Source organism: Lonchura striata, chromosome 4, assembly GCF_046129695.1.
Source record: "Lonchura striata isolate bLonStr1 chromosome 4, bLonStr1.mat, whole genome shotgun sequence".
NCBI classification, from domain to species: domain Eukaryota; kingdom Metazoa; phylum Chordata; class Aves; order Passeriformes; family Estrildidae; genus Lonchura; species Lonchura striata.
This window is the reverse complement of record NC_134606.1, coordinates 12,330,606-12,355,023: the sequence shown is the minus strand read 5'-3', so window position 1 is coordinate 12,355,023 and position 24,418 is coordinate 12,330,606. Positions and strand designations below refer to the sequence as shown.

The following is a 24,418-nucleotide window of genomic DNA, read 5'->3' as shown; positions in this document are numbered from 1 at the left end:
GAGGGAGATGTCAATGTGTCACAAAGACATCAATGTTTCACTCATCTACAGGACTAACACATGGCACCACTTCAGCCCTCAACATAATTTTAGAATCAGATATATAGGTTCCATCTTTTTAGAATGAAAAATCTTTTCTACTGCCACTAGAATTAGGGCATTAAAGGACATGTGTAAAAATTCCTATTGTGAAACTCACCTCCCATTGCAGTCAATGGGAGTTTTGCCATTAACCTCAGTACAAGCAATCAAATAGTGATAAAGGCTAATGAAATTAATTCTTAAAATTCATGTCATATCCTTTTTTGTGTAAGTTACTATCCCTCTTCTAAGACAATTTCACCCACTTAAGAGACCTCCCTTGAGAAATGGCAGATTTTTCATCACTAGCACAGGAAAGCTTTTTTAACTCCTAGCAAGCATAAGCATGTCACAGAAACAAATTTCAAAAGGACGGATACAGCAATTTCAGTGCATGGATTATGCATGTTTTACATAACATCAGTAGGCAATATACCAATTAATTTGATTTATTATGACCCCAAAACAAATCTGTAAATTTTTATTTTTGTGGATTCCATCCATGTCTTCTATGGTCACAAGATTAATTTCTGTAGAAATCTCTGTTACATTTAGATATAATTGACTGAGGCCAACCAGGACTAATTCGTAAATTATTTATAACACTGACTTTCCACCATTAAATCTTTTGCCATAAAGATGCCCTCCCAGTCACCATCTGTGTTATTACTAATTAATTTACCAGTTCATTTCTTTCATCTGCTAGGAGAGTATTTCTGTCTTCCAGCTTTCTTATTACAGCATTCAATTCAGCGATTTTTAACTGAAATCTCCGCACATCTCGTTCATCCAGATGCTGCTCCTTTACATCAAAAACATATAGATTTATAAAATTACTTTTTAAAAAATATTTTACTGTCCATAGTTTAATATCATAGCTTAGCAACTGTATTGTGTAAGTTTAAAACACTCATACATCAGTATCCAGAAAACTTACTAAAATTAACTGAAATACTAGATAATATCCTGGGAAAATGCTTCATGAACAGCATCTTGTGAAATGCATGTACAGTTTAGCAATTAAAAAATATCTAGGTAAATAATATTTCATATATAGCAGGTTACTTCTCACCAGATTTCTTACTCTCTAAGCTAAAACAGTTCTAGTGCAAAGATTAAAATCACATGGCTCTGTTTTTCAGAAGTATAGTACCTATTTTCTAATGGTTAAAGTGTTCCTAATTAATGAAATAGTGAGAAAATACTGAGGTTCACAGATCAAGATTACAGTGTAAATTCTGGAAGTTCTATATTTTCTCAATATTCTTTGCAATTTAAGAGGACCAAGGAGTTTTTAAATCATCAGTAAAACAACACAGTGCAGCACCAGGCCATTTACCATTAACTGGTCCTAGCAGTAACCACAAAACCAATGGGAATATCCAGGAAGTTTTCCAGAGCTGAACTTCAGAGAAAACACCATTTTCTTACCGGACTTCCCATCAGTTCACTGATATCTCCCACTCCTGCAGGAAGCTCCCTCTTAGGACTACTGTGGTACCGTTCTGCCTCCTTCACTTGGACAAGCTGCTCATCCAAAGCTTCTTTCTGAAGGAGCAGTTTCTGTGTATGGCCTGCCTGGACACCAAGGTCCTTCTCCAGAGCCAGAATCACCCTGTCTTTGCCTTTTATCTCGTCCATCTAGAAAGAAATAATGAATGAAGGAATTTTCCGTAATATCCCCAAGTGCTCACGGCATGCAAACATACAAATTAGCAAAAACAAAGTTCTGTTTCTCTCAGAATTACACCAGCACTGAAACTGTGTCTGGCAAAAAGAAAATAAATCTTCTCTGCAGTCTTTTTCTCCCTTAAAAAAGGTTCAGCCTTCACTTGATCAAGAGTTTCCTTGTCTCTCAAGAGACAAACAAAACTGGATGCAAACATGCAGTGAAACAGAATACATAGCCACTGAAAACATCCACTTAACCTGAGGATACACACTACTATACAGAGAAGAAAAATCTGCTTTCACTATGTTTCAGCAAAGAAACACAACTAGTACAAGAGAAGACAAACACAGCCTTTAAAACTCACCTGGGCTTTGTTTCAAAGCTTGAGCCACAGACATTTGCCCCATGTTGACTCCCTCTTTATTAGTGAATGTCATATGTGGTGAATCTCTTCACAGACATTTAAAATTAGTAGCATATACATGCACAATATTTAAACTTAAAATCTTAAGCATACCTATGTATTTTATGTGCCTTGTTATAAGATTCAAATAAGGACTAGTCTTTGTGTAGAAGTAAAAAAGTAAGTGCACACAGACCATTAGAATAAAGGGTAGGAAGAAAGAGCTCTTAAACACCCTCTCTGGTTACTGAACTGTGTGTTCACACATCTCCATACCAAATAAAGCACACTGCTTGCAGTGATCTACTGCAGCTCTCACAGGATTTGTCCCTCGCAGCATCAGTGTTAAATTCACTTTGGTACTATTCCAAATGCTAGAGGAAGTGACAATCTGCAGCAGTTACTATAGAGACAGATTTCTTAACAAGAACATTAACCATTAACAATATATTTATTGGAACTGTGCTGTTATCTCCTCCAGTTTAGAAAGCTGCTTTCTTGGCCAACACAAATGCATGGAATTTTGGAAGTAAATTTTTATTTTGCAAAAAAAAATAATGAAGTAGTCAAATCATACATTTGTTGTTTATTATAGTCTTACATCCATAGAAGTCCTTTATGTCAAGTTACACCTCAAGAAAAAAGAGGGAAAAGAAAAAAATACATACTAGAAGTAATTTATAGTTCCATCAAAATGATTTACAGGATTAAACAAAATGAGATTACATGATCAGAAGCAATTTGCTTCTTCAGGATTCTTGTCTTAATCCTTTCCCAGTCTACAAAGCACGTGAAATTAGTTTGTGTAAAGAACTTGACTGGCAGGAGATGGCTTGGCTGAACTATGATCAAAGATAAAAAGGTCAGATTTGAAGTGAATAACCTGGTCTAGACTACTCTAAAGTTCTAACTGGAACTGACAAAGATTGGTTCAGATGGAGATTTCTTCCCTGATTTAGAAAAGTTGCTGTGTCCCAACTCCTCATACAGAAAATAAAAACAATACTTCCCAGCATGTCAACTTACGTTTGTGAGATTTCTAAGTATACCAGAAAAGCACTTGCAAGAAAGAATGCAGTTTTTACTAATGGAAGAATTTGCAACATGCAGGATTGCAGAGGGACTGTGCAGTGAACAACAATGACAAAAATTAAGCAGCTGCCTCATTTACTGAATGCTATCTGTCAGGCACACTGATCTACAACAGAGCCCTTGGGAGGAAAAAATGTCATGTAACCAAATACTGTGGACAGTTTCGCTTTCAATTACACAGGTGTTCACACTGAATATCCACATAACGGACACAGAAATCTGCCCAGGCAAGGCACACAGTCAATAAGAGGACCCAGGCTTACATATGAAGCCCTAATTCAATGTACTAAATTAGTAGTGTATTTCATACTCTTCCTGTTCTCACAACTTCATGGTAAATGCAATGACATAGGCTTAAAGTTGGAAGAAAAAAGAAAAGCAACAGTCTTGGTACTTGCTGAACTGAGGCAGAACTGATCCTTTGAAACAGATGTGGCCAGTGCAGTCACACCCACATCGCCCTTCTCTCACACTTCCATTGATAAAGCACACAAGCTCACATAAATTGGGAAGGAAAGCCATGAAAAAGCATAGCTTTGAGGTGAGGGCTAAGGGAAGGCATAATTCTCCTCTGCTTTTCCTAGTAACTCTTTTTCCTACCACAAAAATCTACACATGGTGAATCTTTCAGATAACAACAAATGCCCCATGTTTAAGTCAAGCATTAAGTCTTTGAAACACTAATATAATAAAATAGCAATGACTGAAGATCCCTTTTTATTGGGTTTCTATTTAAAGTTACAGGTATGCACTACAGAACCTCTTACTCATGTAAAACTGTGCACACACACACAAATACACACAACTTTGCAATGGCATTTGGGTTTTAATAAGCACAAACCATCAGACCAAAGAATTTCTAAGCAACTGCCTTACCACAAATTGATAAAGATGATTAGACCTGCAACAAGAATGCCTCCAAATTGTGCTTCAGAAGCATGGGAGTCACTATAATTGTGCTGTCTCTTCAAGGGAATGGTTTTACCCTTTGTTCATCCAATGTAACTGCATTGACCTAGTTAATGTCTCAATTTTCTTACCTCTACTGCAATCTCACCCAAAGACTTACTATGTTTTTCAGCCCTGCATGGTGCAGAGAAAATTTGTTCATCTTCCTTGCCTGTTTTCTTAACAGAGAGCACAAATTGGTCCAGAGTGGGAAAAAAAAAAAAAAGGAAGAGAAGTATTTTACAGTAATGCAACCTCCCTCAGTTCCATTTGGAAGAGATGGTACGTCAGGGGCCCAGGAGGCAATGAAAGAGGAGTCACATGAGCAGGACAAAGAGAAAGATGGTTTAGGTTGAAACTGAACAAAAGCTGCCATAGAAGAAGACATTAGTTTAGCCTAGTGTTCTAACAGTTATAAAAACTCAAAGTCTCCATGTCAGTTCTGTCCAACTGGAGAACCACTGGAGCCACAATTTGTTACATGAAGGAAAAAAAAGTTGGCAGCATAAAGGCCAACTAACTAATGTAATTAGGCATAAATTAGGTATGTATTTTAGACACATGTATTATGGTTTCTATTTTAGTGGGAAGAAGCATATCTTCCATTAGGCAAATAAAAATTAAAATGGATTAATCCAATTTCCCTGCTGCTTGTACTTTAATCCATCACATGTTGTGGAAGCAATGCTGTCATAGCCAAGATTCTCTAAGAATCTACATGGTCTTAAAGAGAAGGAGTATTTTTTATTAGACTAAGTGACTGATTTCATAAGAAAGCTTTCAGGCACAGAAACCCTTCAGCAGATCAGATTAAGAATTGTTTTCATGTTTTCTACCATGCCGTTGTACTTGAAGGACCAACATGTGACAGCTGGAACCTGCATGCACTAACTCCCACCACTGCTTTCATGGATCCCTGCCTGTTCTGCAACTCATCTGAGACCTCTCAATAAGATACAGAAGATAGATAGCATCTCTTCTACCAACACGTTAGCACAATGACATCCCAATCATGCTCATACATATTGTATAAATCAAATACATAATCCCAGAAATTCCTTCCAAGTGTTGTTTAGGTTTCAAATTTGTTCTCAGTTGAAAACAAATTTTCCCACTTTTTGCAGCTACCAAGCAAACAAGGGTCACATGAACTCTTTTCTATTCTCTTTTGCATGGATTTTAAAGTACTTTAGAACAGTGATTCTTTTTCTTTATGCATTTAAGGGTGGTACAAGTCAGTACAAAAAGTCTGTGGTAGGAAGACAGTGGAGCAACATGAGGTTAGAATGTATTTTCAATTATAGGCCTTGAGAAGAAAAGTAGCAGAAATACCCTCTGAAAGAGGATTTAAAGAAAATAAGATCATTCACAAGCAGCTGCAGAGGCAAATTACTGAGAAATCACTTTGAGTAGCATAAGTAACTCTGGAGCTCTTGGTTAAAATTAGAGATTTTTAAATATAATTTCTTCAGGGGTTTTGTGCTGTCAAATGTTAGTTACTGAACACAGACACCATTGCCTTATGTCAATGAAGAGCTAATATTTACAGCCTGTGTCAGAATTACCCAGGTTCCTAAGAATATGTATCTAACTGCCCCCTCACAGCTAAGAGAAATGAGCAGAAATGAGTCTTTTAACAATATTTATCAAACATGAAAGAGAACCAAGCCAGTCATTAGAAAAAGCATCCCCTGCCAATTATGCCATACTTCAATGGCTGCAGTGAAAGAAAGTCAGAGACCTTTGGGGGAACTTTACTCTCTCATGAAGTTGAAAGAGAAATTCCCAGGGAATTAAAAACCACATCTATCAAGGCAATGACATACTCAGTTTCCAAAGTGGAAAAAGCCAGCTGCTGCATTGCCAAGTGTAAGACCTTCTTCTTTACCCATCCTTGTCAAAGTTATCTCCTGGCCAACTGCAGAACAAAATTCTACAGTGCTCTTCTCTAGTAGAAATTTAATTAGCCTTTATACTTAGTGCCTGACACTGAAAATAGGACTATCATGACAGAGAGATTTCTGGTTACTATGAAGAACAAAAAGAAAAAGACTTAACATCTTTTATATTGATAAAGGGACACTAAGACCTAGCAACAATGTCCCTTGCTAAAAGCCCATGTGGAGAAAAGAATTAAAATATTCCAGAGCTGTGTACAGTATTCCCTACAACAGACATGGTCAGCAATTCAAATAAATGTTTGCTGCCTATTTGGGACACTTAGGGTGAAAAAGGACAAGAGATGCCAACCATTCAGTGGAATAATAAGGGTCACAGACAGAAGTGGATAGGGTTTATTCTTAATTTCATGTGTAATTTTTCTACAGCAACAGTCAATAATTTCCTCCTTTTTAGTAGCTTTTCCCACATATTTTTCTGAAGTGTGTAAATCTCATTAGTTTTGATAAATTATACAAGAAACACTGCATGGACAGAAAATTCCAGAACTTATTGATAAGAGGTTTCTCACATCTTTCTCAAAAGTGAGGTACAAGCACTACTACTGGATTTTTCCTATTACCTATACCAAGCGTTCATTGACAGAACTAATGAACAAGAAGTCAAAAAGATAAAAATGTAGCAAAACTAAGTAATACAAACTTTAGGAGATTTTTTGTTTTTTACTGGGTGCTACACCATATGTAACTTTTGTGAGTTTTAAATACTGTTCCAAATTTTATAAGGAGATATAAAAATCAAATTTGTGACCTTTCACTTATTAGAAAATATTATGAAAAAACACAAAATGCTGAGCCTGCACTATGAAAAAGGTTTCATTAGATCTGCTTGATTCAGGGAAAAACATCTGGCTGGAATGCTGCCCTGTGAGCTCCTAAGAGAAGAAGCATAAATCTTCAGAGGCCAGAAAGCCAAGTATTATTTGCAGTCCTACAAAGCTGGAGGTGGTGGGTCTCTGCTGCAGATTAGCTCAGCCTTGGAATGCAGCTGAAACACGTGTCTCCAACAGATGGCAAAATCCAGGGAGCAGCTTTCCATTTGATATCAGCAGCTGCGTGTGAAATGCACGCGGGGTTAAGCGGCTGAGAGGCAGCACGCTGCAGCTCTGCCCAGCCATGCACGACTGCCTCGGATGATTCAAAGCTCAGCTTTCCAGTCTCAAAATTCGACACTGGTTAGGAGTCAAAACTCACACACACGTGCCAGTGCACAAGTGAAGCATCAAGAAAAGCCAGGCTCCACCCTTCTCCTCAGGCCCCAGGGAGTGCCCCTGCCAACTGTCCCTCTGCTCCAGAATGTTCAGAGACAAATGTCTCTGCATCACCCCCAGGGATGTAAGTAGCATAAAGATACAAATTCCACTACCTCAAAATGGCAAAATCCTAGTAATGGCAATGCGGCAGAACATGAATGTTATTAGAAAACTGTTCCCATCAGTAGGTAATTTGTGAAGCATTAAACTTTTGCTTCTATTATTTTTCATGTCAATCGCCCATATGAAGAAATAAAATGCACTGCTTCCCCAAATTTGTAGATGATACCAAATTTGGGGGAGCTGTTACCACACTAGATAGGAAGACCACTCAGAGGAACTTTTTGACATGTTGCAGAAATGAGCCAAGACACCCTCATAAAGTTTGCCTGAGAAAGATACACTGTCCTGCCCCTGGGAGAGCTCAAGTGCCTGTTAGATGCCAATTGAAGTTGGCAGTTTTGCAATGGGAAGAAAGAAAAGAAAAAATAGAAAGACAAAAGGAAAGATCTTTGCGTCCTGTAGGGCAAGTTGGATATGGGTCAGCGAGAGCTTGCAATGATTAAAGTTAACTTGATACTGGGCCAAACCAGGAGGGATGTACCAAAAGAGATTTAGCCTTTTATTAAGCATATGGGAAACTACACCAGGAGCACCAGAGCCACTTCTGGGCTCCCCAGCACAAAAAAGAAACTGGCCTAAGTGCCATATAACTGGGGGAAGGCCAGTATGACCACTGTGGGGCTGCAGCATCCAGCATTGAGGGGATGGTAAGGCGCCAGGCTCGCTCAGCCAGCCCAAGGAAGCAGGCAGGATGCGTCACGATATCCATTGAGCCATCCAAAGGGGAATACAGCCATGAACAAAGCCCATGCTTCTCCAAGACACACAGCAAAAGGACAGTATGACAATCCAAAGGAGAAGGACAAGAAAGAAATCTCACAGTGACTGGGCTTTAGGGCAGGCTGCCACTGCTGAACTCCATCTTGGGAGGTTTTCAAGCTGGACTGGAGGAGGTCCAAAGCAACCTGACCCAACCTTCAAAGCAGCACTGCTTCAAGCTGGACACGGGACCAGCTGACCTTGAGAGCACCCTCACCATCTAAATTTCCATTATTGTATTATACTCCCAATGCTAAATCATACTAAAGACATAGACACCTTGTTAGTTTGAGTATAATCCTCACTAAGGACAGATAGACATATAACCATATTAAGAGCTGTGCAAGGTTAGAAAATATGAATTTGTGAAGAATGTGAAATTTTGGGCTGTCCTAAAGTGGAGCAACCTAATTCCTAATTCTGAAAAAAACTTTTCAGAAGCCTTCCCTTAGAATGTGAGATGCTCTATGACACACAGACACAAAACCTGAAATATCAGTTTTAAAAAAACAATACAAATGATACATGAGCTTATTCCACAACATGTTTTTTCTCTTGAAGAGAAGTTTTAGTGAAAATGTCTGGACTTCTACCTTTAAAAACTGCTTAATCTATTAGTTTGAATTATATTATTTCATGCCCTGCATTATATTTATTTGGGAAACAACAGACAGAAGGAAATGTTTTACACTGGAAGAAGTTTTTTATTTATGCAGCAATATAATTTGGACTAAGGAGATTAAAGACACTTAAATAGTGCATTTTTCTCCATAAATCACTGCTGGTCAGGAACTTCTAAAAATCACCCCTTGAAAACAATTTCTTTTACGTTGATGCTCTTAGAAGCAAAAGGAATTTTTGCCTTGCAAGTACGAATCTGCAGTACTGTCACATTGCTCTTTGGACAATTTTTATAAGGCTACTTGAAAGTACAATTGAAATATGCAAATAAAATTCATTTGGTGTACTGTGTGCCCTCTTAGACAGGAACCTTACTGTGCATCTAATACAATCAGTGGAAGCTTAATTATTTTGTGGTTAAGAAAATTGAGTCTATTTTATATTGAAGTCTTTCAGTTCATTTCAATCCAAGCTGTTAAAGAATATTTAGGAAGACCGAATGTGTACAGATTTTAATAGGGTAGAATGGTATTTAGCTGGAAAATAAGTAAAAGGCTTGGTGTTAAAGACATTTCCAATGAAAGAAATAGTGTTTACTAAGACATGCACCGCAAAATGCAGGGTGCAAGTGTCATTTGCTTGTTCCAAAGTTTAAATATTTTAAAAAGTGTTCACAAAACAAGCATTCAGGTTTTTTCTTATTCAACCAATATTAAAAATTAGTAGATCAGTGATGCAATAATTCAATATCCTTTTAATGACTGGGCTTTTGCATATATTTTCCAAGGCAAGCACTACAAAGTGTCCATTAATCTTGCCACTGCAAAAACATTAGTTAGAGAATGTGCCTTGCAATGTAAGGGCCTCTTAAAAACAGTGTCCAAGTGGTCGCAGAATGAATTTAACCTCTAAATAACATGTTAGAGTCAATAGGCATGGCCTCCTTCCCACCTGTGCTGGCAACAGAGTAAGGCTGGGCTGTTTCCAAGGGTCACCAACAACCCCAGCAGGTTATTTCAGGATTGTCAGGCAAGAGAGCAACTTTACCTACCTCTGAGAACTAACTTAAAACCTGATTATCAAACCAAGTAAGTCAGTTAAATGGCAAGCTTAATCAAGGCCTAAGAGAAATTGGCTGAAATTGCTATTTTGTCTACAATTGTACAGTTTTCATTCTGTGGAACAATACAACTGTTCAGACTAAACTACTCAGAAAATGTGGGCTGAACAAAATAAATAATAACTGCTTTTTTTTTCTTATCTTATTCTCCAAGGTGCCTCTTCACTTTCAAGGCATCTGTTTCATTTGCCCCTCCAGTTTGTTACTAGCTATTTTTACTTCTGGTTTCATAGCTGCTAGCACATTGTGCTGATGCATATATACAAGGATGTATTTTCTTGGAGGGTGGGGGAATAAAATCCACAGCAATTAGCATTCCTTAAACAAAGGAAACATTTGTATCACTGTTACATTTTCAATTACAGGAACCAAAAAATTCCAAGATAGTTTCTTACTGCACATAGAAAAAATGTGTTATATGTTTTGCCAAATATGTATTTTACTTTCTCTTATTAAGCACCAGGGCCTTAGCCATCCAGTCTTGTTTCTGTTGAGGATTTTTGGGTATGGCTCACTTAAAAAATGATCCCCAAACTGATTAATTATATTTTTAAAAATATGGTCATTATAATTGTATCTGTATACCTATTGACAATGGATTTTGCTTTTTTTCTTTCTCATAACTTACTTTTAATAACAGCCAAGAATTTTAAGATTGTAGTCAGATTAATCATGGGTGTTAAAGTTAATGGCAAAATAGAGATTTTTTTCTAGCTGCAGTATCTATATGAAAAACATGCACAAAGGTAATCTGTGATCTGAAATGCAAAATAAAACAGCCAAGTCTGACAAGATAATCAAACTGCATCCTGAATTACTCTATCTAAATTTGAATTACAGTATGGCCAGCCCATTTAGGTCGTTAATCCCAAAGATGCTGGTTTCTTAACAGTGCTACAAAACACTGCACACATACAAAAGAGCATATTAATTGAAACTCAGTTACAGAACTGTGCCAATATAATAACACTGCCTTTCACCTACTGATCATTTCATCTCACAGAACAGTACAAACCAACAAAGAATCCCAAATCCAGAGCTGACAGGGTTAATCTCAAATTGAAGGCAAGCATCCCTTGAGCTAATTACATGGAAGGGAGAGAGGAAAATATCCCAGTGATCAGATTCTATAACCCCATGTGCTCTCTCAAAGGACAAGACAACCTAAACTATTTTTTACCTCACCCTGGATTTAAAGACTGCTCTATGCAATAACAACTACCTAAATTCATAAGAATTCCTAGAAGAAACTCTTCTCTCAAAAAACCCCATGAATCACTGAATTTCAGGAAAAAAATTAAATTCATTATATGAAAGGAGTGGAAGCACTAGAAGGCAGCACTCGACTCTTGGGGGAAGATACAAACATTTCCTGAGAAAGCCCATGAGACCAGTGGCAAGCTTCCTCTGGTGCTGGGAAAAGAGCATTGCCTACATACTCTCCCAATATATTCACCTTTTTAGATGTACTGAGTAACTCAGGCCCAGAAAGGCTACAATTAAAATTTTGAATGACTTCACAATTTTTTTTGTGCCAGACAGAAAACAGAGTGCCCTTCTCAATCACCTTTGCACAACAGCAGGCTGAAAACCTCTACTCTTGAAAGTGAAGAGTTAAGTATTTCCTTTGAAACCCTTCTTGGAGGAGGTTAAATTAATTTAGAAAATGTCTTCCAGAAAAACTTATGCCAGAATGTATCAACCTTCTATCTTCTTTAATACATTTTACAATTGTCTGTACTTCACAGCCATGATTTTAGAATTTTACATTTCTAATACAGAATAGAATATGAAAGAAAATATGTTTGCAGAAACTCCACATTGTCAGTCTTTGCAGTGGTCTTAATTAATGAACAAAATTACACCCCTGAGACTCGATCAACATCCAATTAATTTAAAGCATAAACATTTACTGCACTAAAAGCTTTCATTGTCTCAGACAGAAAATCAGCAGCATTAAACAGATATTACAGTTTGTAGCTTGTCCTCATTATATTTTTTCCTAAGGAATACAAGAAATAAGAGGTCATTCCTGTGCAAATTCAAACTGACAAGATATTTTCCTAAGGAAACTGATGTTTCATTCTATTACAAGTCTGTACTACTTGACATAACATAAATACAATGTTTATTATATTTTTAATTTTTATTTGCATAGCTATCATACTGCTAGTTTGTGCAGATAAACAATTAAATATATACATGCATATAGAAAATATCATGTTACCAAATAGAAGTGTCATTTGATGAAGACCTCTCTAAAATGTATTACTGTGTACAGCCCATCTTAGATTCTTTACATGTTACAAAGCTGAGTAATTTGGGGCACCCACTGTCAGGAAATGCCTCCTGGATTTTGGTTTTATACAAACAGCATAGTCTGCCATCTGTGCTGAAGTCCTAGGGTTTATGAAGCATGAAAAAAGCCTGCTGTCCTAGGCCCTAACTTTTCTGCTGCTATAGAAAAAACACAGAAATTCTGAAAGGGCAACAGTGCTTCAAATTGAATAACCTGGATCAAGATGCAGAAGAATCAGAGACTGACTTGTTTTAGCACAACTGGTTCCTCCAATTTAAATATAAAAAGTATATGTGAATTTAATGTTGCCATCTCACAAGGCATTCTTGCATTGTCCAGTGAACAATCCCTGACTTGTTTTGGTCACCAGGACTATAGTTGTGCAGCTAGGAAGGGGAAAGTCTATTTCTGTGATCTGTTGAGAAAATTCATTCTGGAAAGTCTTGGTTGACTTGTATTCTATTTGGTGGGACTTGGACTGTGTTGGACAGGCTGTGGAGCCAAGTTTGTTCACCTTTGCAGTAAGGAGAAAGCAGTAGAAGCAGTGGCCTGTTGTAGCAATCAGCACTGATGGAAGGCATGACTGCCAAAGGTTGCTTTGATATTTATGGGCACTCACAGCAATGTATCAATACCTGCTATAAACTGAAATAAGCAGCATTACTTAGTGAACTTACCAGCCTGCGGATCTCCCTCTCGCACTCCCGCTTTATTCTATTGATCTCATCCTGGTGGGACTGATAAGCCGTGCGCAGGTCTGCCGCCTTCATTTTATCTGCCTGCATAATGTTGTTCAGAGCTTCCTCAAGCTGCTTTTTGCCAGATTTCAGCTCCAGGATCTCTTGTTGCAGCTTCATCCGTTCCCCATCGAACGCCTTGCGAGCCTCCTCCTTGGCCTCGCTCAGCAGCGCCGTCTTCACCTTGTCAGCCGCCCCGTCCCGCAGGACGTTGACTGTTGACTGCAAACGCTGAATTTCACCATCTTTGATTTTCACCATCCTTGCCACCTCCTGCTCATGCTGCCGGATCAGTAGCTCTCTGACACTCTGAAGTTCCTTCATTTTCTCCTCGTGGAGCTTGGCTTTCAGTTCAGAAACATAGGCAGTGTGCTTATGCTGCTCCTGCTCCCTTTCTTGCTTAACCTCTTGGATTTTTTCTCTCAGTTTACCCACCTGGAACAAAATATAAAATACTGATTAACAAGCCCCACTTCACTTTTTAAAGGCACCAAGGAAACTGCCTCTAAACTGTTCTTAAAAACCTATCCTGAGTATTCAAAAGCCAAGACTGTGTACCTCTCTCCAGTAAAAAAGTGGAGAAGCAGGGCTGGAAAAAAGGCCCATGTGCATTGTAAGAATCTGCTATAGGGATGTGCAACTCGTTATGAGTTCTCACAGATCTAGGAAATAAAATAAAACTAAGCAACATACAATCTAGTTATCTCCTTATTTCCTGTACCAACCACACCAGACTATTCTCACCCAGAACTCCTCTACTGTCCTCTACAAGCAAATGGAAAATTAATCAAACAGGGAAAAGATTTTTATATTTATGCTAGAAATTCTTTTATTTTGTATTTCTTAATTTCTTAGGTATTTTAATGAGAAAGTCCTTATTATATAAGTCAAAAGAATTGGCCTTTTGAAAAATCAAGTCTACTCAATGGACCTCAAATCTTACCCGAAAACTGAGACTATTCATGTCCCCAGACATTTCAGAAAATATAGGCCAGTGAGTCTAATGGAGGGAATAGTGGAAAAATGTTATAGACTGATATAGTAATATCCACTGTGATAAAACCTCATTATAAAATTATGCTCAGCAGGCTGCATGGAAAGCAGTGCTTTCTTCCATGTGGGATTAGATGTTAATTTAGAATAAAGGGGGGCAAAAGAGAAAGGCTCACTTGTCTATTGCAGTATACCAGAAAGACTAAAATGTATTCCATCATTCATAGTTTCAGTAACATCTTTCAACTATCCCCATTACTGAGACTGCCAAAACCTCTATGAGAGGCAGAGTTTTCAAAATTTGTATTTTAACCTTCAGTGACAATGCAAACATACATAGCAAATAGAGCTTCATGTTAAAAGGAGGCTACCAAGCAGCAAATGTTAGTCACTGCCACATCTGCTTCTATCTGTGTCACAAAACTGTGATCTGTAGTCATGTGATGCATTTGATTTACACTAAATTAAGCCAGAATTGCAACTTGATCAGATAAGTGTCCAGTCAGGATCAACCCACCACAACTTGACCTGAAGTCTTCAGACAGCTGGGACAGCTGACTTTTCCTGTGCAGATGTTACAATCTTCTTATTTTGAACAGCAGCTTTGAAAATTAACCAACTCAAACTTACTTTTGATTTAAAGAAAGGAACAGATTGGAGCGAGAAAGGAAGGAAATATATCTACATTTTTATGAAAGTAACCTAGATGCACTGCTGACTAAACCCCACCTGGGAGAGCACTATAATTAGAGCTGTTCAAAAGGTAATAGCTCTGAATCAGACACTGTCACATGCAGATTTTATAGATACTGTCACTCTGCTCCAGGATGATTCTGAGAATGTACCATTATTAAGAGAGATAGAGGTTGGGTTTTTTCTCCAGATGGTAAATCTTATTATTGGAAATTATCTGCAGGATTTATCCATGCATTATTTCTTTTGGTGGGATGACATTTAGCTCCAAGCCTACAGTGGATAGCAATGATTTTCAGTGCTTGCATGAGGGTACCCTATTCCATAGAAGAGTCCATGGCAGGGAAGTTGGAATAGATGATCTCTAAAGGTCCCATCCGAGCCAAATCATTCTATGATGCTGTAACAAAACTAAGTCACTCACCCACCTATCTACCATCAGAAGTAAACAGACTGTTTTATAGATAAATTTGAAAATGAAACAGCACTCATTATTTACTTATTGCTTTACTGATGAGCCAAGAAAATTGAAATTAAATTGAGCAATGAAACCTACTAATGACAACACGGGGAAACAAACTGCATAATGGCACGTACAAACACAGATAATATCCCTCCTTGAAATTAGTCATATTGCACCTAAAGCATACAACGGAAAGGCAGTTTTCAATACAACACATTCATGAGTTTAACTTCCTAAAAGAATTTTTAATAAATGTGAAATGGATTTTGACATTTTGGAGGAGCACTGAGTCACCAAACCAGCATACTTGCTCAATATTTTTCATCTTTTACTTAATTAGGGGAAAGCAAGGCAAAATCTATATGCATGTTGCTGTCTGTGAGAACTCATATTAACTACTCAGAGTAACTGAGTACTATTATATATCACTATTAATTTTACCTAAAAGCTTCAGTAAGAGGAATTTAAACAAGAAGAATTTGAATCCTTCAAAAAACCCTGGAAATCCTTCAAAATACACAAAAAAAATCCTTCAAAAACCACAGTAATAAGCATTTAACAGACATATTAAATGGTTATTACACCTCATGATCCAGAAAAAGAAAAGTTGCATCCCAATTCTCAAGATCTTTAAAAAGTCTACTGCTTTTGGTCAGAGAAGATGGAAAGTTAGATCTGTCTTTTAGATCTTCTCTGAAAGCCATAATCTGTCTTCCCTCACTCCTCAGTCCTTCTCCTGCACATTGTGCAGTTCTGTACTCATCTGGCTTCCAGAGCAAGAATGAAATGAAAACAGTAGTGTGGCATTTTCCCATATATTTTTTTTTTTAATATGAAGAAAGCTATTCTATCCAAGAAATTGAGTCAATAGGAAAACAAAGTCAGGCATGATATCAGGGCACCAATAAACCAGTTATTATTTACTCTTCTAAATAAAAAAAAAATAATAATTGGTGCACAGTTAATACAATGTTGTTGTCATAGCAGAACTTAGCTTCTTCAAAAAATAATGATAAGCATCTTTGCTTCTTTCCTTTCTTATGTCTAAAAAGTGCCTGAAAGCAGAATTTTCCTTAAAACAATATAATTATATGTTCCTTGGAAATAGACATCTGGTGTTGTGTTCTATGGCAAGTTGTTCTGCACACTTCTGACAGAAAAATAATAGTTTGGCCTTATGATCAGAGTCAATGGAATAACTTCAAAACTATGCATTTCTAAAAGGTAATAACCTATTAAATAATATGTGTTTGCAAGTGCTACCAAACCGCTGCCCCAGTAAAAATGCTACAATAAGGAATTACTAAAGACTACCTCATTTTTTCTCTTGGATTTAACCTTGGGGGGGGGGGGGGGGGGGGGGTAATTTGTGGCACAATAATCAATCACAAGAGGGATGTTCTCCACACTGCTTTTTGCCAGGAACTGCAAACTTGAATGTAAAAGAAGATAAGGTAATCAAGAGTAGTCAACATGGATTCACCAAGGGGAAATCACACTTGACCAGTCTGTCTTATGCAGTGGCATGGCTAGATGGGTCAGTGAGGGGGGGCAGTGAACGTTGTTTACCTTGACTTCAGCAAGGCTTTTGACACTGTCTTCCATATCATCCTTGTAGATAAAATCTGGAAATAGGGCTTAGAGGAATGGACAGTGGGTCAAGGTGGATCAAGAACTGGCTGAATGGCAGAACTCAGAGCATAATGGTCAGCAGAGAAGAATCCAGCTGGAGGCTGGGGAGCACCAGGGATCAGTACTGGGTCCAGTCCTATTCAACCTGGTTATCAATCAATCACCTTGGCCCTGGTGAGGTGCTTCTGGAGGATTGTGTTCAGTTCTGGGCTCCAAAGTTCAAGAAAGACAAGGAGCTGCTGGAGGGGGTTCAGTTGGGGGCCACAAAGATAAGAAGAGGTCTGAAGCTTCTCTTATGAGGAGATACTGGGAGCTGGGCCAGTTTCATCAAACTGCTCTATCACTCCTCTTCCCAGCAGTGATGTTTGCAGTGGCAACTGAGATGAAGCATCTCATTTATCCTAACTCCTAGATGTTGAGATGTCAAGCCTATAAATGTACAGTCACAAGTAGAATATGGATATTTAAAGGCAATAACTGAACTTGGTGAAGATGTAGTGACAGCCAACATTATAACACCTTGCTACCAAGAACAAAGTATTACTACAAGGAATATGGAAATACTACCTTTTAACTTTTCCTATCTCAGTGGGAATACCTATTCTTGGAATAGTCTTGGAATACTTATTCCTAAATGTTCATGGATCTCATCACAAACATTTATAAAACCACTGAGCTGACTGCCAAGACCATGCTCATTCACTGCAGCTCCTTGTGCTCATAGCACTGGACTTAACGTTCAGTCAGAGTGACTCCTGTCCCCATTCAGGCTAAAATAAGTAAAATTTTTGTGCTTTGGTCAGCTCCTTTTGTCACTCATTACCCACATTTGGATGTTTGCCAAGAAAGGTTTTTCACTAGCAGAGTGAGGGTATGTGAGCCCCTGTTCAGTTCATGCATTTCCTTTTTCAGGCTCTCCACAGATGGCATCAAACCTGCAGTCCAGGAGGACATCCTATATCCAACAGGATATAACAAGCAGAGCTAGCATGCAGGTGTTCCCAAAACAGGACTCAGGACATGGGAACTAAGGCAGGGCCACAGATTTGCTTCACTCCTTAGGCACCATAAATGAACCCAGCTACTCATGTGTCCAATGGTCAAAACACCACCAGCAAGACCAACAATGATGCACATCCAAAAATGTGCAAACATCAATTTGGGATCAGGCATTGCATAAGCATGCAGTGAACAACTCCACAGAAAAAATTTCTTTACATGGATCAACAACCAATGAAACAAGATGTACTAGGAGAATATGTACAAAGTTTTGAATATCTCTTGGGTAGAATTTTATTTCAGAGAAAGAAGTATTTTTCAGGCAAAAATATGGTAAGGCTAATTTCCATTTGTGATGTCTCTCATCAATTAAAGGGTTCCTTCTCAGAAAAATCATTAATATAGGCATATATATGATGGAAAAAACAGTTTAGGAAAATTAAATTTTATAAATTGGCCCCACAAGAGTTTGTTACCTTTCTTAATACAGTTTATATCCCACAGGTCACAGAGCTGTCTGTTTAGCAGCTTCAGTACTTCTCTCTTACCCATATTTACACCAGTAAATAGATTTAATTTATTTAGAATACTCTAGGTACAGTGTTTTTACTTTTCTGCTACCAAGAAATATTTTTTCTTGGTTTTGTTTCTATTTCTGAACTACAGCTTAAACAGGAAAAATCTCTATGGCTTTGATTTACTCATCTTGTCAGTCAAGGCTTACTGTAACTGCTGCACAGGATGAGAGTAGGCTGGGAAATAAACTACACGTTCAGTTCCAGTTAAATAATTTACAGCAAGCACCACAGCAAAGATGAGGGGAAGAGGTTGAAGTTCTCCTCTCCCAGCTACATCCTCACAGAAATGCACTCCAACACACTGCAGAATTTACTTCAAACTGCAAGGTACACTTGGTAGGTTTTTAGAGCACTCAGGCTGTAATTTGCTCCTTCCTCTTTCACAGATTTAATTTGTGAGCTCAGTCATTTCTCTGCACACGTGTGTGCACAATACACATTCTGTCTCCGGTAACAACCTCAATACACTAGAAAATATTAAATTTTCAAGCTGAAGAAAGGTGAACAATAAACCAAGCTGAAGTGAATCTTCCTATACTGAATATAGTGTAAGAAGACTAGTTATTGAAAATATTCCTGCAGCTGTCATGGTCTTGTACTTACACCTTACTCTTAGCTGAATCAAGAGTTAAACTTGATGCTCTTACAGGTAAAGACTGGAAGTGTATCAGGGCTAAACTCTTTTTAGTGTTCATGTATTTTTTTTTTAATCAGAGTTATTTAATGACTCAAAATTAATTAATTCTTTTGTCCAAGATATAAGATGACTTTATGTGCTTTTTTAAATGCAATTTTAAAAATCATAATAAAATTCACATCCGTATTTTACATATAAAGTTATATAGAACAAAATAGGAAATAAGATAACTAAAAAGAAAAATTTACTAGTGTAAATGTAATCTACCATCAACTCTTAAGTCTCCCAACATAAACACTGAGACACTAAGAATGACAGTGAAATAATGCAACTTACTGACCTGTAAATTATAAATTTCATCACTAAATTTCATGGTGTGTGGTTTTAAAAACTTAAGTATTTTGTGCAACTTGTTTTAAAATTTGTTGTCATTATATCAATCAACAAGAGAAGTTGAATGAGGAAGCAAATAATAAAATCCTTGACTTATCTGTTCATTTATCAACACCCTTGACCCCAAGAGATTTTCCTTTTTGCTTTAGTCTGAGAAGAAGAAAAATTTCCAAGGCAACACAAATTTAGTTGGCTGATATTTTCTGAACCTATTACATCAGTCAAACATTAATTAAGACTTTGCGGTTTCTTTTTCCTGTGTAAGAACGAAGTTCTGAAGATTACGTTTGTGATAGTTTTTGAGTTTACTTTGTAAATTAAAATGTAAAAAAGACTTTTCAAAGCTGAGTATCACACAAGGATGTTAGAGAAACTAGAATGTACAGAAACGTTGTTATTCAGGTGTTCCACATTTTACACTGATAAAAAGAAAAAAGGCTAGAACAAAGATTCTTTATATAAAGAGAACACATTTTCACTGCATTCTTTCTCCACTTGGTAAGTTCTTGAGACTCTTGCCACTACAGTATCCCCAGTCAAATAAACCATGCACATGGATTAATCTCCAGAACTGCCTTGTTCTAAGTCAAATGCACTAACTGATTTCAATAAATAACAGAATAGAAATAACCTTACTGGTTTGTCCATATCTTAAATGACCTACAGAAATACATAAAAGTAACAGCTAATCTTCATAAATACAAATGCATCTGATGAAATAATAGTTTATCCTATGTGTCCTCTTGATTACCCAAATACCAGCTGAACATATCCTAGATAGAAAAATAATGATGGATCTGTTTCATCAGCAATCAGATGCATCACTGAATAGCTCAGAACAATGCCACACAAAACCTCAGCAAATCAAATCAGGACTCCTACACGGGCAGTATCCAGTTAATTGATATTCTTCATAGGCATTTAAAGTGACATGCTTTGGATAAGGTGCTGATGTTTGATGCCGAAGACAATTCTTTTTACAACATATAATTTTCAGTAAGATCAAAAGCAAAACTCCCTTGTCAGTAAACTAATGCCATTTGTATTGCTGTGATTGCAAATTTCAGTGACTGGAAATTTTAGGGATATTTAGTCCCTTTTGCACACTATTTAAAAGAATTAGCACCAATTTTAGTTTATCAGTTCTTCTGATTTCACTTCTCTGTCATGTTTTTCTTTTACAACTAACACATTTTAGTATCAAACTCTGCTGGTCTCTAACAGTGCTACTGTTAAAAGAATGATCACAAAATAGAGACAAATACCTTGGTTTTTTCTTGCTGGAATTCTATCTGGATGTTGGTCAGTTTAGTTCGCAGCTCCTCATTAGCAGCTTGCAGGGCTTCAGTCTCCATGTCGGGCTTCTCTCCCTTGGCACGGCTTTTCTTTGACATAATTGTTTTTGAAGTTTAAAATAAAATCTTTGCTCCACACTGAGCTACCAGCTAGTGCTTTCTGCTTTTTGCATTTAAGTCCTGCAGTGGTCAACAAAGCCTTTCATACAAATCTCTGCCATCGTGGGAGCAGTCTCATGGCCTGGAAGAAGCAAAGTGGTAGGAAAAGAATTAGGCTACAGCATTGAGCAGAATCAAATATCAGACTTAATGCATCAGTGTGCGTTTTCAAAGCACACTGGACTTCCCTGAATTATACTATACTGTATAGTGTACCAGAGTTTGAAAGAAACAGATAAGAAGTTACACAATATTTCACTATCTCTAAACTCTATCCACTCTATTCTGATAAAAATAAAAGTATTAACACTTTTGATGAATATAGCATATAAACAGAAATTGTCTCTTATTTAAGACCTGACTAGAACCATGATCAGAATTCCCAAGAGGCACAGAGAAAACCATAAATTAATTGAGGCAGTGTTTCAGTGGGAATAGTTTATTTTCTACAGTAAGAAGAAAGTATTTCTCTCCCTAATGTATCAGTTATAATGCATAATTGTATTATTCGTAATTATCATTGAGTTTCACATCATCAGCATCACAGAACTGGTATCACAAAACTGGAAAAACATTTTAAAATGTTTCTTAAAATATTCTATCTATAACCTGCTTATGTTCAGGGTTGATACTGTCTGAAAAGCTGCAATGGAAACAAGAAAGTATTTAACTTCATTTTCATTTCCCTGTATGCTCTAAGCTTAAAAAGTTAATTTTTAAACTTTTTTATTTTAAAATTATTTAAATTAGCAATTATTTAAATTAGCTTTATGTAATATTCAAGAAGAACATCAATAGTAGACAAAGAACCCTAATTCCGATAATTAGGAAATCCCAGTATTACTTTGCTTCATGAGTAGTCAGTATAGAAGTTTATTCTGTGATTTTTTTTTTCCTCTCTGCTCTCCTCTAAGAATAACCCAGTGCTCCACAAGAACAATCTGTGGAACAAGTGCTATCAATGCTGCACTACTTTCCAAACCCATGTTCTCTGCACATTTTTTAATATTCACATAATTTCATCATTAAGTTTTTGACAAAGTAGGAAGGTTCCTACTTTAAAACTGAATTACATTACTGGAGTATTCTGTTTCCAAGAAAATTCTTATCAAATTGCCATCAAACAATAAGCTGCTCTTTCCCACCTACTACTGAAGGGGAGTTATTCTAAAATTGCATTAGAATGAAAATCCCATGAATTCCTTAGCACACACTTTCTAAAGGGTTAGTAACTAATACCTCAGGTGTGTATAGAAAAATTAAACACCTCCATTTTATGCTCCTTTTCAAGCACTAGTAAACTGGTGGTGAGTTAAATATCTTGCTTAGGATGTCAATCAAATCAGATGAAAAATGAACAGAACTCAGGACACCAAGCCTGTCTGATGATATTCCCATTGGATTCTTTCACTTGAAAAAAGCAATTGAAAAAAAAACATGAACTTTACCAATTATTTGCTAAAGTAATTTGCTCTGTAATATCAGATATCCTTCCTTTGAAATATGATTTATCAAGTTATCCTAGTCAATAAAATTTTATTTGTTCCTTTATATGAAGCATTTTAATATATAATCTGTGAAAAAAACAGGAACTTAAAAACATTTTAATTTTATTATGTATCAGATCTACCTTACAAAACAAATAAACACTGCTGCTATTGTGATTTTACACATAGTAGTTGATTCAAGAAAAACAAATCAACAATATTCTTATAGTAAATTATAAAAAAAGGAACTCTTTGGTGAGTAGAAGAAATGTGAGGAATTACTCTTCTTAATAATGGAATTTTATGCTATTAATCTATGGAGTTTCTATGATGCTCAAATTACATGTAATACTCAAATTAGCCTTAAAACTAGAGAGTTCAGCATTATTCTTTGAAGTACTCTTCAGAATTTAAAAAAAAAAAAAAATCTCAAGGCATTGCTCTCAGTTTCTTTCCTTTAACTCTCAACATTTGAAAATTGTACTTTTCAAGTAAAATAAAAGCTTAGACCCAGAACCTGAAGAAAATCACCCTCTTGTCTTATAGGCATTGAGGGAAGGAGAATGGGGAAGAGAGCAAAAGCACCACCTCCCAACCTAAGTAAACATAATAAATGTTCTAAAACCACAAAACAAAGCAAAAGAAATAACCAAAAAACCAAACTGACAGCCAAAAACCAAACAAAACCCAAAGCAAACAAAAAAACCCCACAAAACAAAAAAACCCACACCAAGAAACAAGCACCCATCAAAGCTGCATTCATGGGCATTCCATTTTTACTCTTCCCTAGATACATAAGATCCATCTTCCAGCCTACCTATTTCAAAAACAGGAACTATGGCAACACAAAACCTATCTTTTCTATACTCAGAGAGGCACATAGCCAGACACACAAGGGCTGAAGCAGAGACTGCATCCTGATTCCCAAATGAAAGGCACAGAACCAGTGAGTGCCCAGATTCCCTCCTAGCTAACTACCCACATTTGATATTTGGATAAAGGTCAGGACAAAAAAAAAAAAAAAAACAAAAAACAAAAAAAAACAACAAAAAAACACCACCAAACAACTTGTAAATACAGTGAGAAAAAATGAAGGAAAAAACACTCCACTCTAACAAAATTTTACTGACGCAGATGCTTTAACCAACAATCTATTTATTAACTCCCCATATGTCTGCTGAGAGGCAAATTTATGATGCCACCAGGATGCAGTTCCACAATCACTCCATGACTAAAAATAGCCACTTCCTGCACTCTGAGTTCTACACATTTCTTGAAAACCTTGGAATCATCTGAATGTATTTTTCACATCAAGAAAAAAGATAGGAAAGAGTAATGGATTTTAAAGCACAGGTCACGTTTTCAGCAGTCACTACCTCAATCTATTCCCTGGTTTTATCAAACAAGATCTCAAACTATGTAATTAATTGCTGAATGATGATTCTAGGTGTTAAATATCAATAAAACATAATAGGAAAAAAAATCAGTTACTGAAGAAATGTGAAAATGTAGCACCAAAGAATTCTGATTACATAAGGGTAAGGAAAAAAGGACCCCAACACTTTCTATTGAAAAGTAAGTCAAATTAAAGAAATGCAAGTCTTCCTGTACAAAATGCACAAAAATATGGGGAGGATTATATCTTTAGAGAGTGAGTCTTTCAGTAACAAACAGTAATCAACAGGAAAAGTAAGTAAACCCATAAAATCAAGTAATAAATATGGGTAACATTATAACACAAAAAAATTACTAAATTATATCAACCAAAATTCTGCATTCCAGCCTTATTTCAGACTTCAATAACATTACTCAGCTGCAGCACAATTTTTGGAAGGTGGAATTGCCAATGAGTCATCTCAGTTGAAACACCAAGCTGTAACTCAGTTACTGGAGTGAAATAATAAAGCTTCATCTCAACACCTCCACATAAATAGTGCACCATTCTACTTCAACTTGTTTTTATTTCAACCTTTATCTCTTAATTCTGCAGAGTCTACTGCAAGTTACCCATAACCCTCACTGC

At 36.8% G+C, this 24,418-nt stretch overlaps 1 protein-coding gene across 5 annotated transcripts in view; it reads right to left on the bottom strand.

Moving 5' to 3' along the window:
* Window positions 1–24,418, bottom strand: part of JAKMIP1 (janus kinase and microtubule interacting protein 1) — a 145,117-nt gene that overhangs the window by 57,810 nt on the left and 62,889 nt on the right. For all 5 annotated transcript variants that reach the window (XM_077782753.1, XM_077782755.1, XM_077782752.1 and 2 more), the window contains 4 exons: window positions 20,720–20,990; window positions 13,007–13,501; window positions 1,513–1,722; window positions 764–883 (listed from right to left, as the gene is read on the bottom strand). In XM_077782753.1, the coding sequence (XP_077638879.1) occupies window positions 764–883; window positions 1,513–1,722; window positions 13,007–13,501; window positions 20,720–20,848 (954 nt within the window). In that variant the 5' untranslated portion in view covers window positions 20,849–20,990. The remainder of the gene's footprint in view (window positions 1–763; window positions 884–1,512; window positions 1,723–13,006; window positions 13,502–20,719; window positions 20,991–24,418) is intronic.